The 15,920-nt window shown below is 42.9% G+C and overlaps 1 protein-coding gene, 1 long non-coding RNA gene and 3 other non-coding genes across 5 annotated transcripts; 1 reads left to right on the top strand and 4 right to left on the bottom strand.

The window, feature by feature from the left end:
* Window positions 1-2,155: 2,155 nt before the first annotated feature.
* Window positions 2,156-4,890, bottom strand: RPS12 (ribosomal protein S12). Its single transcript, XM_045499663.1, has 6 exons — window positions 4,806-4,890; window positions 4,633-4,683; window positions 4,338-4,454; window positions 3,182-3,284; window positions 2,659-2,760; window positions 2,156-2,245 (listed from the first exon to the last, which is right to left on the bottom strand). The coding sequence occupies exons 2-6, from the start codon at window positions 4,644-4,646 to the stop codon at window positions 2,183-2,185; spliced, it is 399 nt and encodes a 132-aa protein (XP_045355619.1). The 5' UTR covers window positions 4,647-4,683; window positions 4,806-4,890; the 3' UTR covers window positions 2,156-2,182.
* On the bottom strand, window positions 2,365-2,494 carry LOC123610070. The gene has a single exon (XR_006718095.1). It is a non-coding gene; the product is annotated as a small nucleolar RNA SNORA33 (small nucleolar RNA).
* Window positions 2,849-2,925, bottom strand: LOC123610075. The gene has a single exon (XR_006718100.1). It is a non-coding gene; the product is annotated as a small nucleolar RNA SNORD100 (small nucleolar RNA).
* Window positions 4,038-4,110, bottom strand: LOC123610058. The gene has a single exon (XR_006718084.1). It is a non-coding gene; the product is annotated as a small nucleolar RNA SNORD101 (small nucleolar RNA).
* A 208-nt stretch (window positions 4,891-5,098) lies between the features above and the next one.
* Window positions 5,099-7,132, top strand: LOC123609029. Its single transcript, XR_006717575.1, has 2 exons — window positions 5,099-5,350; window positions 5,476-7,132. It is a non-coding gene; the product is annotated as an uncharacterized LOC123609029 (long non-coding RNA).
* Window positions 7,133-15,920: the final 8,788 nt, after the last annotated feature.

Here is a 15,920-nt window from a genome sequence, read left to right as displayed (position 1 = left end):
GCTCCCTTGAGAATCCCACAGAAGCTACAGACGAATCCCAACTGTTGGGTTTAAACTGGGTTTTGAAGGATGAGTAGAAGACTGCCAAGTAGAGAAAACTGCACTTGAGGCAGAATGAGCTCACAGATGAATTACAAAGAGCCGTGTGGACTGACTGAATGGAGCCATGACTCACAGCAGTTAGCCGAGGGGCCACCACAATCCCTTGAAGAGTCTGCCATAGCTATACAAGGTAGAGGCTGGAGCTGAGGATGCCCCAGGCCTCCGCCTTAAGTTGGTACAAAGTAGAGGTCAACACTTGGTGCAGCGCTTGATACACACTAGATATTCAAGAACGCTACATCCTAACCGGAAACATTTTTTCACTTTGAGGCATACAAAACTTGAGCTACAAATGGGCGTTCACAGGATACCCCCTAGTGCATACCATTTATCTAGAGCGAATCAAAAACGAAACAGAGAACTCAAATTGGAAAGGAAAAGAAATCTAGAGTAGAAGCTACAGGAGTAGGATGTCCCAGGCCACGAAGGCTGCACGGAAGTAAACAGGACTATAGCCAAATTCTGTTACAAAGCAGCAAAAGGGGCTGAGGACTGAATCCGGCCAAAGTTAAAGTACAGACAAAATTACTCTAGAAAATGCCACCAAGAGGTAAAGAGGAAGGCTGTGAAGCTACTGGATTTGACCAGAAAGAGGTCTTGGTGACTACACTGACATTTTACCTGAGGACAGAAGACAAAAAAAGAGAACAATGAAGTAGAATAAGAGGATGGAAACCATCTCTAGTAGGATTCTGAAGAAGTGCCATACTATACAGGTAGTACTTGGAGGAAGATGTAGGATCAAGGGTAGAATATTCCTGAAGAGATTTGACTATGTTTTGCAGCTGAAGGAACAGTAAATCTGGTAATCCAAAGGAAAAAAAAAAAAAAAAATGCTAACGAGCCAGTGGGAGGGAACATTCAGACTAGCATCAGCGAAAAAATCAAACGCAAAGCTCTATACTCACAGCTGCTTTCCTTCACACTAACTACATTTCACATAAACCACTGAACCTAGTATTTGAAAGATAGGGTTTTCCCTACTGCATCAACAGCTCCAACAGTGCCAGATGCAGAATAAATGTTTCAGATGTTGGCATATACCAGAATTCAAAGTAAATACAAACCCATCCCCTTAAATACCAGCTGGGTCTGGTTGCTTTAATGTTAGCAGATTGACCCCATGCTACATTATCTAAGCGAACTACCCATGATGCTTTGTGAGTTATCATTAGTTCAAATTTCATTTGAGGCCATTCACTCCACCACTGTAGATACCACATGGAGGACAACTAGCCTCCAGCTATACCCGAGATGGCTACAAAACTTAAAGTAGATCTTAGACAAGGGCTTAACCCTGTAAATTCCCAACATGCAGAAGAACACCATACAACTTAGCATTCAACACACCTGGAGCACCTGGGTGGCTTAGAGCCCAACAGTGCAGAGCCTGCAAGGGATTTTCTGCCCTCCCCTGCTTGTCTCCTAAACTTGCAAACCCATCTGGCTCCAGTTGTTTCACATGTGCTCCCATACCTGCATGGCAATACTGGGAAACTATACAAGATAAACTCAAAAGTATACCCAATTTACATGAAATTGTGATGATATTTCCACGAATCCTACCTAGCTTAATAATTCATGCTCAAACCAACATAATCAACTCGTTCCAGGCTTATTGAAATACATGGGTCATCACCAATTCCCCCTGCATATTGTGACTTGAGTATCCTGCTTCTGAGCTTTAATACTTTAGTGTGACCTTCAGTCTGCGGTCACAAGTTGTAAAGACACACCCACCCCTGACCAGCCTCAGCCCATTACTCCAGGTCCTAGGCTGTTCTCGCCTCAGTTGTGGTGAATGTGCACCCACCCAAGAAGCCCTGGCTGTCACGAACTGATCACTGCAAAGCCAACTTTACTCAGGTCATTCTGTTTTCAGTTGTCAACACCGAAGTTACTTACTGGTTGGAGTAGGCCTTCATTTAGACACCAGGAGACAAATAACCTGCTTCTAGTAATTTGGCTAATTTTACAATGATTATCTTTTGTCTTTTGCTAACAGAGACCTTATTTTACTGCCCCCAATAAAGTAAAAATTAAAAAAAACAGGTGAGAAACAAGAGTCAAGTTTATTTGTTCATTTCTTGCATTTGAAGTATTCCTCGATGACATCCTTGGCCTGAGACTCTTTGCCATAGTCCTAAAAAATAAAAAGCAATTTTTTTTGACTAACATTAATAACTCTTGTTAGCATTAGTTATGGTGAAGCTTTACAAAACTAGTTCGTGTCTTATGAAAATGTTTCCCATCACTAAAATTTCTTGTAGCCATTTTCAGGGACCTTAATGACTTCAATGTCTTTAAGGCTCGTAACATGGCGTTCCTATTGCCAGCGTTTTTTAAATTTCTGCAGAAACACATTCAGCTAAGCAGATTCATTGGCCGGCTTCATTACAGCCTATTTTCCTTTTCTGAAAAGCTGAAAACGGACTCCGAATGTTGAAAACCACACATCTTTTTCGTTGAGGTTCTGGACTTTAACAATGAAAACTGAGTACAGAATTATGCAGTTTCCCAGCACAACCTTCAACCCAGAGATAAAAACGGACTTACCTTAACCACCACACAACTGCAACCAACCACTTTACGGGGTTTTCCCTCCCTGTCAATTTTACAGAGGCCGACCCATTCCCCTAGTTTCTTGTTGTCATCAACCTATTGGGACGGAATTAAGAGGGGGGGGGGAAGATCACCATATTAGCAGACATTAATAGTAAGGGCAGTAAGTCAAACAGAGACGGTAGCTGTAGTCAGATAGGGTGACATGGCAGTTTCCTCATAGCAGTTCAGTAGAGGGAGCCAGTTGTCATCATGTACAGCACCAAAATCACCCAGAAGCACTGCCACTTTTTTCTGTACCAATACCAAAATTAGCAATTCATTCTGCACGAATGAAACATTCCCATAAACTAGCCCAAAATACCAAGTTTAAGCCATGTTTTTCACAGCCCCAGAAATGACCCATTTTTATACAGAACTTGCTCTGGTATAATAGCTTTAACCCAAACATGACCCTAACTGGCTCTATTTTCACAAACCTAAAGCATCTCTCAACTCAAAAAAATGGACAACTTACCTTAATTAGGTTGATCTGGTGCTCAGCACAAAGGGCCTCCACCAACTTGACATACATAGGCTCATCGCAGTTGGATGCAAGCACACAAAGATGGGCTTGGCGCCTGAAATGCACAATCCAACAGAAACCGCAACTCGAATCTGAGCCTACTACTACCGACCCTTTACGAGAATTATCTTGGCAATGGCTACACTGGGGGAACACAAGCAGCACCCCCACTGGAGAACAACACAACTGCCTCAGTTTGAGAAGCCGGTCAAAAAGCATATATATTCACAGGTCTTTAGAACCACCAGGCCTGCAGTGATTCCCTAAAAATACCAACTTCACATACAACCGGTTTACCCATCTGTGGCCAAAGAAAAATCCTTTCCGGAGAGCCACTTGCACGTTCAAAAGGCGGTATGAGAAACGAACTACGATATGAGTCGTTACTGGCTACCGGCCTAAAAACTTAATACTGCCCAGCACTACCATTGTACAAACAGCGCAGGGGCTTCACGCCAGGACCTGAAGGGCCTCCGGCAAAGTGCGACTTCGCTGGGTTCAAGAAGCCAGTCTACACCAAGGCGAACTAAGAGATCTTAAAATTTAACCCAGCTGTAAGAAATTCCTAAAGGGCACGGATGCTCCACTCCAATAGCGAACACATACAGTTGTCTTGCCCACTTAAATAACTGAAAACCTAAACGGGTGTTTTTACGAATATTTCGTACTTAAGTGGATTTCTACAGCTACCACTTTCTGAACTCGTTTGTAATTCCAGTTGCTTCTGCAACATTAGCTTGAAATCCTCTAGTTTCACTCGAGGATACCTATCTGCCCTCTAATGTGAAATCAGCCCCACAACCTACAGGTTTGTCAGACTGTTAGGTTTCACTCATTGAAAGAGTGAAGGGGTATCCGACAACTTAAGTCATCATTCAAACACTGTAGTCTTGCTTTAAGAATAAAGCGCTCATCCCCACTCCAAACGAACCCACATAATTTAGGTGGGCCACACAGATCTGAGTTCTGATACCTTTTCCTAGGTTTCCTGTAGAACGGATGCCATTCAGAACTTTTGTGCTAACACCATGAACTTCACGCTTTCTCTCCTTGGCTGCAGTTTTGTTCCGGTTCCAACAACCCACAGTATTGAGACTGATACACGTACTTGTCTAAGGCTTTGGCAGCTTCGCGAATTCCACGTGCCAGGCCATCGTGGATGAGGGCGGTCTTCAGCACCTCTTGTAAAGCAGTATTAACGTCCATTACACCTCCAGCAGCAATGCTGAAAACGGAGCAAGTCAAAACCATCACTAAACTCCCCACACACCACCGGACGGCTTGGGACTCAAAAATCACAAACGAGGCACAGCAGGCGCCCTTAGAAGGCCGCGGCTGACCCTGAGACCCGACAGCAGGCTCGCTGCCCTTCCCCGCCCCCACGGCTCCGACCCTGGACTCACCCTTCCTCGGCCATGGCGGTGGGTTACGGATGGAGCCGAATCTTGACCGCACTGTAATGCAAAGAAAGAAAAAAAGGTTAAGAAACTAAGACAGCAGTTGAACAAACAACTCCGCGCAAACCCAATCCTGGCCAAAAGCACCACAACCACCACCCCAGTACCGTTCAACTCACCCCGAGCCTCCGCCTCCGCGCGACTCGGCGGCGGCAGGGAAAGAGGTCGTGCGCGCCCGCATGACGGTATTTAAGGGCTTCCCAGGACCCCCACCCCTAGGCGCATGTGCACTCCCTTTCACGAAAGAGGTGGCTCTGGTGGTGCCGGGCCTCGAGAATTTCTATTTCCGGATTGAGGCCAATCCGAGGCAAGATTACTCTTAGTCTTCCGACTCTCCGCGGCCGGTCACTGTTACGCGCAACAGGCACCAACGCGGGCAGCCCCACATCACCCTTCCCCGCCAGGGGCGTGGCCTACGGAGGCCCAAAGAGTGGGTTCTACGGAGCGCGAGAAGGGCCAAGCGCGCCTCTGCGTAGTCTTAGCTCCCCGGTTCCTTGTCTTCCTCGTTAAGTCAGTACCTTGTAATTTCCTGTCGAACCCATTAACTGGGCCTTCCTGCACGGCCCGCTTTCGCATCGCTTCTCAGTTACTCTAGACGTCTGCGAGTGTGTCGTTTTGTGCGTGTTTTGTTGTGAAAGGAAAGCCAGCACGTCTTCACTGCTAAGTACGCCGCAAATTCTTTACCGGCGTTGTATGACTAAAGTGGAACCTCTGGTTAGGTGGTTGGTTACAGTTTCTAAATGCAGTTGGTTCTAAAATTGTTTTGTTTTGTTTTGTTTTTAACGCCAGATTGTTACCGAAATTCGTAAACCCGCGCAGATCGGGATTCAGTAGGTGCATTTCATTAGGTGCATTTAAAACGCCCACGACGCGCCAGACACAGGAACTGGGTTCGGGATATAGTAAAGAGAGAACGTAGTCTTTGACAAATCCGGCATGAATTTCGCCATACAGACCTGGAAGAGTTAGGAGTGGAATCTGAGATCCCTGAAACTGACTTTTACTGGAAGCAACATTTTGAATTTTGCATTGATTGGTCATTCTCCTGTCCCCATTTCAAAACGCAAACATATGAAAAACGGCCGCATATAGTCAGTAGTGCTTTTGCCTTTTTTTTTTTTTTTGAACTTCCTCTCCTGATAAGCCCCCAAGCCTGTTGTTGCAGGATTTTTTTTTTTACGTCAATACCCGGGGTTCATCATTGTCTTGCGGCTTTGAAGAATGAAGAGGTGGAAACAAAATAAAATGAGCAGCAGGCAAAAGTTTATTAGAATGTAAGAAAGGAAGAAAAGTATGGAAGCCCTCTTTTCAGAGAGGTGGCATTCGAAAGTGAATGCCCAGGACCGTAGGCAAGGGTACTTGCTTTATGAGGTTCTGGTTGCCCTCCCTTCTCCCTGGTTCTTTCTTTGCTCCTACCCGTATTGGCTTGATAACTAGGCGCTGGGTTGTCCATTCCTGATTGGCTCGTTTCCATTGTATGAGGGGTGATCTAGGGCCATACCCTTCCTGGTGGGTCACAGGGTGTTGTGGTCTCGTTTTTTAGTCAGGCCTTTTGTCAGATTTCTGAGGGAAATCTGGGGGGTGGGTAGTGTCTGTTAGATTCTTAAGAGGACCCTTGTGCCTGAGGGGGTTCGCTGTGGGCCTACACTCTGCATTGTTCCAAAACTTGTGTTTTTCCCCACCCAGGGACCTTAGGTCTTAATCTTTCCCTCTCTGCCTCTTGTATCCTATCTTTTGCCTATCACTGTCAGCAATTATTAGGTGTTTGATAAGTGCCAGCACCATGGATACAGTGAGCAGATAATGTGAGGCTCCCCAAGTCTGTGAAGAAAACAAAAATGGGTAACATGGGTGCGGGGCAGAGTTAACCAGAACAGAGAGAGACTGGAGAGACTGGAAGCTTAATACATTTACATAGTTCGTTTTTAGCTTTGTGTGTGCTTTCAAATTTCCATTTTAAAAGTGTTGAGCTGCTGCTTTCTACTCATAACTCCTCCTAAAAGGATGCTGCTCACTTAGTTGGCGATTTAGTTACCTAGTTAACTTTTGCTTAAAAAAAAAAAAAAAAAAAAGCTGCAGGATTTTTAAGGATGAGATTTATTCCTGCCACTCTCATGTTTGTGGCCAGATTAAGATTTGAACTGAAGATTAGAATACCTAAAGGCCACAGGGAAGGTACAAAGCGGCATGGGGGTCAGAGAGTGGGGATGATGTGGAAAGACAAAGGATTGAAGGCTGTGGCAACATTTGAAACGGGAAAACACAGCAAGAACAATTAAAAGCATCCCAAACAGGGAAGATGAAAGAAATGGAGAGTAAGGGCAGAGGCACAGATGTCTCCTTGGCTGTTTTGGAAGTTATCCTACCACATTTGTATCTTTGAAAGAGAATGCAGTAGTTTCAGCAAATGTGTAATTAAAGTTAATAAAAGTTAATATGCTAAGCATTAGGTTTCATATTAGATGTCTTCCCCTCCCCCCCAAAACCCAAAGTGGGAAAAAAAAAAATGTTTAACTTTTTATTCATTTTTGAGACAGGGAGAGTGAGGGAGGAGCACAGAGAGAGAGAGAGAGAGAGAGAGGCAGAGACACAGAATCCGAAGCAGGCTCCAGGCTCTGAGCTTGTCAGCACAGAGCCCGATGCAGGGCTTGAACCCACAAACTGTGAGATTGTGACCTGAGCCAAAATCCCACGCTCAACCAACTAAGCCACCCAGGCGCCCCTAAATCTTTTTTTTTTTTATGTTTATTTTCGAGAGAGAGTGTGCACGCACGTGCACGAGGGCGGGGGGGGGGGGACAGAGGATGTGACGTGGGCTCCACACTGACAGCAGAGAGCCAGATGTGGGGTTTGAACTCATGAACTGTGAGATAATGACCTGAGCCTGAGCCGAAGTCAGACGCTTAACCAACTGAGCCACAGAGGCGCCCCCCAAAACAAATCTTAGAATGTGAGAATTTGGTAAAAACTCAAGAAACGTAAAAGGGGAAAATAATCATTCCCAAACAAGGTATTTACATAGGGGGAAAACAAGTACCTTTTAGCTTATGTTGTTGGTTTCTGTCTTCTAGAAGCTGGTAGTCTAAAATATCATGGGTCTATGCCTTAATATTTCACCTTATAAATACCTTTTCTATCAGTTATAAACCTCTCTCCTTAAAACCAGAGCTACAATTTTTTTTTTTTGTTTGTTTTTTAAAATTCTAGTAATATAGCTGTTTCTAATCCCAGGAATGAGCTTAAAGGACACACTGGTGATTCAAGGAATCTTTAATATAAATTATCCTAGTTCACTTGTTTAAGTTTACCTCCTTTCAACTTTAGATATTGCCAACAGTTGGAAGACAATGGTTACATAGAGACTAAAGGCCAGTTACCGATTATAATACTTCTAGACTGTACCCCAGTGTGCATCTGAAATACACATGAAAGTTAAATTCTGAAGTTTGCTTTAGGAACAATAAACAATAAGTAATTTTGTTTAGCACTTTCTATATGCCAAGTAGTGTGCTAAATTATCATGTATTTTCTCCCTTGATCGTCCTTGAGAGCCTATGTGGCAGTGGTCTATTTAGCCCCCGTTAACAAAGTAACAAAGCAAGCTCAGAGAGTTGCTGAAGATCACACAGCTGGTAAATATTGAAGCTGGTATTTGAGCCCAGTGGACTTCAAAGTTCATGCTTCCAACCCTACATCCATTCAGATGATTGCCCAGATGTGGATGAGAGGTCACAGAATTCAGCGATGACTCTTCACCTCTCAAGTTGGGAACAAAGTGACTGGTTCTACTTCATCATGCTAAAAAGTTGGATAGATGGAGAAAGGGAATATTGCAGTTTTAGGCAGAAAAAGAGAGCAGTAGAAATTTAGGTTCTTGATCTAGGTGTAGATGTATTAGTTTGCTACAGCTGCCATAACAAAATATCGAAAGCTGGGTGACTTAACAGAAAGTTATTATCTCACAGTTCTGAAGGCAAGAGGTCTGAAATCGGGTGTCTCCAGGGTTGCCTCCTTCTAAAGCCGTGAGGGGAAATCTGTTCATGCCTTTCTCCTGGGTTCTGGAGGCTTGCCAGAAATCTTGGTGTTCTGCTATGGCAATATGAAACACCAGTATTCACGTGATGGTCTCCTTATCTATGTCTGTGTCCAAATTTTTCTTTTGTTTTTCAAAGTAGGCTTCATACCTAGTGTGGAGCCCAATGCAGGGCTTGAACTCACGACCCTGGGATCGAGACCTGGACTGAAATTAAGAGTCAGATGCTTAACCGACTGAGCCACCTGGGTGCCCCCCCAATTTTTCATTTTTTCAGGCTACTAGTTATCTTGAATTAAGGGCCCACCCTATTCTAGTATGACCTCATCTTAACAAATTACATCTAGAACAGCCCTGTTTCCAAATAGGGTCTTGACGTGATTAGGACTTGAACATGTGTATTCTGAGGGAACACAATTCAGCCTGTAACAGATGTCAAAGAAGGAAGAGATGTAGGACAGATTAAATGCTAGAAAAGATCTTGGAGTTGAACTTCAACAAGCTTACTTGGAAAACCAGAGCTGGGAAGAGAAGCTGGGCCAAGGCACATTAAAGATTATACATCTTGGAGAGGTGGGGACCAGCTAGCTGAGCGGAGTCCAAATTTCAGCACACTTTGTAGCCTTGGGCAAATTACTTCCTTTTCTGAGCCAGCCGAAGTGTGATAATACTGTGATATTGTTACGAGGATTACATGGAATGGTTGCTTAAAGTGTTTACCCCTATAGTTATTATCTTATAGAGAACTTCGTATGAAAATAACTGTATATGGAAAGGTTCTTAACTATTACTTTCTCCTGTCCTAAACCACACAGCGCTTAGTAGAATGATTTGCGTGTTGGAATCACTAAACTAATGTGTCCTGAAATGAACACATCGAATGAAATAAGTTTTAAGAAGCAACTGTGTAGATGACATACCTAAAAGAAAGCCATGTGGAGAACTGCAGGCGTAAATGAACATCTCTTAGGACTTAGCTGGAGGCTTAGGGCATCCCAGGAAACCACTATTAATTTGAAAACTTTAAAAATGTCCCCACCTTTGGGGCTAGAAAAAAAGCCCAAAGGATGGAAATGGGAGCTAAGAAATAGGAGAAAACTCAGGAACCATCATCTCGCTGCAGCTCGGAAACATATAGGTCTAGTCTTGGCTTACATAGCATATGGTTTTAAACATACTGCAGAAAATTAGTTGTAGCTGAAGAGAGGTTTGGGCCAAAGAAGATAGAATCCCAGCATATCAAGGGTAAAATCAAAGGAGAAAGAAAGGTTGGCAAGAGGGAAGAGAACAAAAAAGAAAATAAGGAACTAGACGAGTAAGAATGGAATGAATTCATAAAGACTGTAGGTAGTAGCTTGTAAAGTTAATCTGTGAGGCCTTTAATTGGAAAACCTAGTTTATTAAGGGGGAAAATGGTGAGAGGGGAGAAGGGGGTGAGGTGATTGAAACGCTAACTAGGAAGCCTATGTCACTAGGTTGTATATTTGGAAGGTTTTGTGTGATTCTCATCGAACTTTTCATAAGTCTTACTAAGAATGTTTTCTCAGTCCTTATTTTGATTGTTCCCCAGAGTTGTTTGGGTGCTATAGCTGCTTGCTACAGGGCTGATGCAGGATTGTGGAAACTAAACATACTGAGGAAGATAAATAGAGATAATACTTAAAGTTTATGAATAATCTAATTATGTACCCAGCAACACCGGTAATTTATAAATGAAAAAGAGTAGTGGCCAAGAGAGCAGACCCTGATTCTCCTCTCTATCATTTTCTGAGTCTGTAGCTTTGATCAAAATACTTTTAGCCTCTGATCCTCAAGTACCTCAGCTGCAAAATGTAATAGAATGAGATGTTCTTAAGACTTTTGGTTTGGACATTCTATGTCATCATCTTGAAACAATAATTTAACTTCGAACAAATGTCAAACGTTTATGTGGTCTGCTGTATTCATTTTCTGAAATCATGACTTCCTGACATGACACTGAGCTATAGCTGATGCCAGCTTCCCTCCTCTGTATCCAAGTTATAGATGATATCTTTATTTGTAAATGACGGTTATTGGTGGTGGTTGTTGTTGTTGTTGTTGTTTTCTGTATTAGGACAAGAAAGCATGTTCATTGTAGAAAATTTGGATAATATTGTACCAATTATGGTAATTTGGGTACAACCGAATGACCTATGGCCAACATTAAAAAAAAAAATGAATTTACTGGTAAGCTTTTGGATGGCTCAGAGAATTAAAGGGTTTGCTGAGCAATCAGATTTGAGGAATGCCAGACACAGGGTGGTTCTAGGGATCTTGGTTCTAGGAACTCATGAAAAGTCTCAAAGGCAGTGCTTTTCAAACGAACTGACTGTATGGGAGATTTTTCACCCAATACATCACAGGTTATTAGTTTAATAAAATACAGCATAACTACTAGGAGGTTCTGCAAGACTAACCATCTTGCAGATAACAAACGTAAGCCTAAAATTTTTTTAAACAGCTACCTAAAGACACTGAACAGTAACCGAAGGTAGACAGAACTGGGGTGGGGGTGGGGTGGGGGGTGGTGAGGATCGTAGTGATCAACACTTGAAAAAAAGAATAGCAGTGGCTAAATTCCCTTTTTTATGGCTTCTAGTATAAGGGCAGACCCTATGGGGCAACTAATAGCCCAGATTTGTCAGTTTTACTTCCTGAAAACCCAGAAGGCAGAGTTTAGAACAACCACAGCTACTGGAAATGGAGAGGAGGGGAAAATCCCAGAGAGACTCAGAAAGGTGGAGGCCAATATTCTGCCTAAATCTCTGGCTGGCTTGTGGACTACACATGTATGGGGCAGACTCCTAGCATCGCAGCCAGGGACAAACAAAATGCATGGCAATTTCAGCTGCTTCCCACTAGGGAAACAGATACAAGGTTTGAGTCAAGGCAGGTGAACTCTTAGTAAAATTTTTTTAAAAATCAATATTATTGGAAAGAATACAACAGAATCCAGAGTCCCTGTGACATATTACTCATGATGTCCTTGCTATGATACAAAGTTATTACCTATACTAAGAAACAGGAAAATATGACTCATACATAAGAAAAAAGGCAATATGGAGACTGAATCCAAAATAATCAAAATGCCAGGGCACCTGGGTGGCTCAGTCGGTTATGTGTCTGACTCTTGATATCAGCTCAGGTCTTGATCTCAGGGTTGTGAGTTCACCTCCCACGTTGGGCTCTGTGCTGGCACAGAGCAAAAACAACCAACCAAACAAAATAACCCAAACGTTAAAATATCAGACAAGCATTTTAAAGCATCTATTAAAAAGGTACTCCATGGGGCGCCTGGGTGGCGCAGTCGGTTGAGCGTCTGACTTCAGCCAGGTCACCATCTCGCGGTCCGGGAGTTCGAGCCCCGCGTCAGGCTCTGGGCTGATGGCTCAGAGCCTGGAGCCTGTTTCCGATTCTGTGTCTCCCTCTCTCTCTGCCCCTCCCCCGTTCATGCTCTGTCTCTCTCTGTCCCAAAAATAAATAAAAACGTTGAAAAATTAAAAAAAAAAAAAAAGGTACTCCAGAATGTAAAAAAATAATTTTCACAGTGAATGAGCAAATAGGAAAAGTATAAACTACAAACGAGGATCAAATAGAAATTTGAGAATTGAAAAATAACATGTGAGACATTTACTGGAAGGGCTAGCAGTCGACTGAAGATGACAAAATCAGGACTCAATGAATTTTCAGCTAGATCAGTCTGAAATCATCCAACTTGAAGAACAGAGAGAAAAACTAAATACAGCTGTAATGATCTGTGGGACAAAATCTGAAAGGCTAACACATATATAACTAAATGCATATTTCTAACACATATGCAATTGGAGTTCCAGGAGGCAAAAGAATGAGACAGACAAAAACATTTGAAAAAATAATGACCCAAACCTTCCCAAATTTTATGAAACATACACATTTACAGATTCAAGAAGCTCAGTGAACCCCAAGAAGTATAAATACAAATAGACACATATCTAGACACATATAGGGGAACTACTGAAACTCAAAGAGAAAATTCCAAAAAGCAGCCAGGAAAAGAAAAAGGTACGTAACATGCAAAATTATACCGATTTCTCTTGAGAGATTATGGGGACCGAAAGCAGTAGAAACATGTCCTGAAGAGGCTAAAAGATAACGACTTTCTCCTCATACTTCTATATCCAATAAAAAGATCCTCCAAGAGTGAATTTAACTGGGGGAATAGCCTTCCAATGGAATAAAATATTCCATTTTAGTTTGTAAAAAAAAAAAAAAAAAAAAGGTTCCATATGTGTCCATATGTTTATGACGAGTATAAAAAAAATGTGAGTGGATACTTGTGGTAGACTAATAAATGGCTCCCAAAGATGTGTCCACATCTTAATCTCCGGAACTTGTAAATGTTACCTCATTTGTAAAAAAAAAAAAAAAAAAAAAAAAAAAAAGTCCATGCAGATGTGATTCAGTTAAAGGTATTGAGATGAGAGCATTTTGGACTTTGGCTCAGCGAAATTAGTGTTGAACTTCTGGCCTACAGGACTGTGTTGTTGTTTTAAGCCACCAAGTTTGTAGTAATTTGTGACAGCAACCACGGAACACTAATATGATAATATGTTAACCTGTAATACTGACCGTGTGGAGGGAAGGTAGGAAGTAGAGATTAGAAGTGGAGAGAAAGTTAGGAATATGAATATATGCGACAATACACTTTATATAAATGAAAGGTAGATGGATGCAAAATAAGAATACACATTTTATGGGGGGTGCCTGGGTGGCTCAGTCGGTTGGGTGTCTGACTTTGGTTCAGGTCATGATCTCACGGTTTATGGGTTCGAGCCCCGCGTCGGGCTTGGTGCTGACAGCTCGGAGCCTGGAGCCTGCTTCAAATTCTGTCTCCCTCGCTCTCTGCCCCTCCCCCGCTCCCACTCTGTCTCTCTCAAAAATAAATAAACATTTTTAAAAATTTAAAAAAAAGAATACACATTTTGTGAAAATACATACCAACAAAGAAAGAGCTGTATTAAACATACAAGAATGGGGTACCTGGCTGGCTCAGTCGGTAGAGCATGGGACTCTCAATCTCAGGTTGTAAATTCAATCTCCATGTAGGGTATAGAAATTACTTAAAGATAAAATCTTAAAGGATGCAAAAATGATTGCTGATGGAGGGGAGAGGAAAAGAAATGGAGATAGAAATAAATGGCAACAGAAATGAAAAATTCAGCTGAAAGATTGGAAGATAAACTAGGGGGAAACTCCTATCAGGTGGACCAAGAACAGTAAGAGATCAAAAGTAGAAGAGAATAAATAAATAAGAGGGCCAGTCTGGAAAGAGAACAAAAAAGGAAATGTAATCATCAAAAAAATAATGCAAAAAAAAAAAAAATCTCCTTTACAGTTTGGTGTTAGATTGGAGAGGGAACATAGATTGGAGAAGCCAGCAGGGGTTAGATCATAAAGATTCTAGAAAGCCACTGGAAGGAACCTTGCTAATGCTAATCCTTCTGTTTAGTATGGCTCTGAGGCTCTCCTTACCTACCCAGGAATTTTTGCACAAACTTCAAGACCCAAGGTAACCTCTCTTCCTCAGGAAGCCACCCTGGACTGGTTGAGCCAAAGTAAATAGTTCTGCCAATATGCTTCTATTACAGAGTTCATTGTATCATAAGAAATTATTAATAGATGTCTGTTTTACCTGCTAGATGGAAGTATGCTACTTGAGGCTGGTTGGGGCTTACTCATCTTTAAATTCACCATGCCTGGAAAAAGGTGGTCATTGGATAGTCTTTTAAATTGTATCTTGGCCCCAAATCAAAAATTTCCCAGATGGTTAGCTCTTCCCAAGTAGTAAATAATGTGAAGATAAGTGAAGCCTCAGTGTGTGTGTAGGTGGGGTGTGGTGTGAGCAGGGAGTGTTGTGATGGTGACAGTAAGGTGGCAGCTTTTGTGGTCCAGCTCCAAGCACTTTACAGACCTTATCACCAGTGCTCACAGCCACCCACAAGCCAGGCATCAGTACCCCAATTGTGCACATGGAGAAATTGACCTTGTCCTCCAAAGTCACCAACAGAAAGTAAGTGCCTTGTATTGGAACTCAGCCATCTGCCTCGACAGGTGTACTCCCAGCTATGCTTCCTCGACATTCACCATAATTCTTGCAAATATTTTTCTACTCTGGGTGCTTCACATCAGTTAATCCAGTCAATTCATTTCAAGTTCACTCGCGTATGATTTAAGGGATTACAACCACTACGTCGTTTACTCACCCGGAAGTGACCAAGAGCAGTGCCGACGGACACCTCTCGGTGGCGTGCATCCTGTCCCCTTTACCCACGATTGAATTGGCTTTAGCTTGGTTTGTTTCAGAGAGGTTCAAAACGGCTGGGGCCTGAAGGTGGGGTTCGGGTTAGAGCTTCTTCTCCCTCTGCAAGGGGTTCAAGTTCAGGGCCTGAGAGAGTTCTCTCAAGACTTTTCTCCTCTGTAGCACTGCTTTTATAAATACCGTGTGTTTGGGGGTTGATGAGGACTAATTTTATTTTTTTCTCTCTCTCTTTTTTTTTTTTTTTAACATTTATTTATTTTTGAGACAGAGAGAGACAGAGAATGAACAGGGGAGGGGCAGAGAGAGAGGGAGACACAGAATCCGAAACAGGCTCCAGGCTCTGAGCTGTCAGCACAGAGCCCGACGCGGGGCTCGAACTCACGGACCGTGAGATCGTGACCTGAGCCGAAGTCCTACGCTTAACCAGCCGAGCCACCCAGGCGCCTCTCTTTTTTTCTCTTAATGGTTATCTATTTCTGAGAGAAAGAGAGAGAGAGAGAGAGAGAGAGAGAGACAGAACGCAAGCAGGGGGAGGGGCAGAGAGAGAAGGAGACAGAATCTGAAGCAGGATCCAAGCTCTTGAGCTGTCAGCACAGAGCCCCACGCGGGGCTCGAGCTCACAAACTTGTGAGATCATGGCCTGAGCCCACGTCGGACTGACCTGAGCCCATGTCGGAAGCTTAACCCACTGAGCCACTCAGGCGCCCCATGAGGACTAATTTTCTTAGTTCACATTAGCACCTTTCAGTTCAGGCACTGTAGCTCTTCTGTGCCTATATAAGCTTCCTTTCTTACTGCTATTGAAATACATTTTACTCATTTTAAACTTGGGGGTTCAGCTACCTGGAATGTAGATTAGCCCTTACCCACCCCACCCCAAAC

This window comes from Leopardus geoffroyi, chromosome B2 (genome assembly GCF_018350155.1).
Source record: "Leopardus geoffroyi isolate Oge1 chromosome B2, O.geoffroyi_Oge1_pat1.0, whole genome shotgun sequence".
NCBI lineage: Eukaryota > Metazoa > Chordata > Mammalia > Carnivora > Felidae > Leopardus > Leopardus geoffroyi.
This window is presented reverse-complemented; position numbering and strand designations above follow the sequence as displayed.

Excerpts from the sequence above, each read along its gene's own strand:
- RPS12 (XM_045499663.1), bottom strand. Across the intron at positions 3,285-4,337 it reads GCTGCCAAAGCCTTAGACAA|GCGCCAAGCCCATCTTTGTG; the intron begins GTACGTGTATCA and ends TGTGCATTTCAG. Across the intron at positions 2,761-3,181 it reads ACCAGATCAACCTAATTAAG|GTTGATGACAACAAGAAACT; the intron begins GTAAGTTGTCCA and ends CCGTCCCAATAG.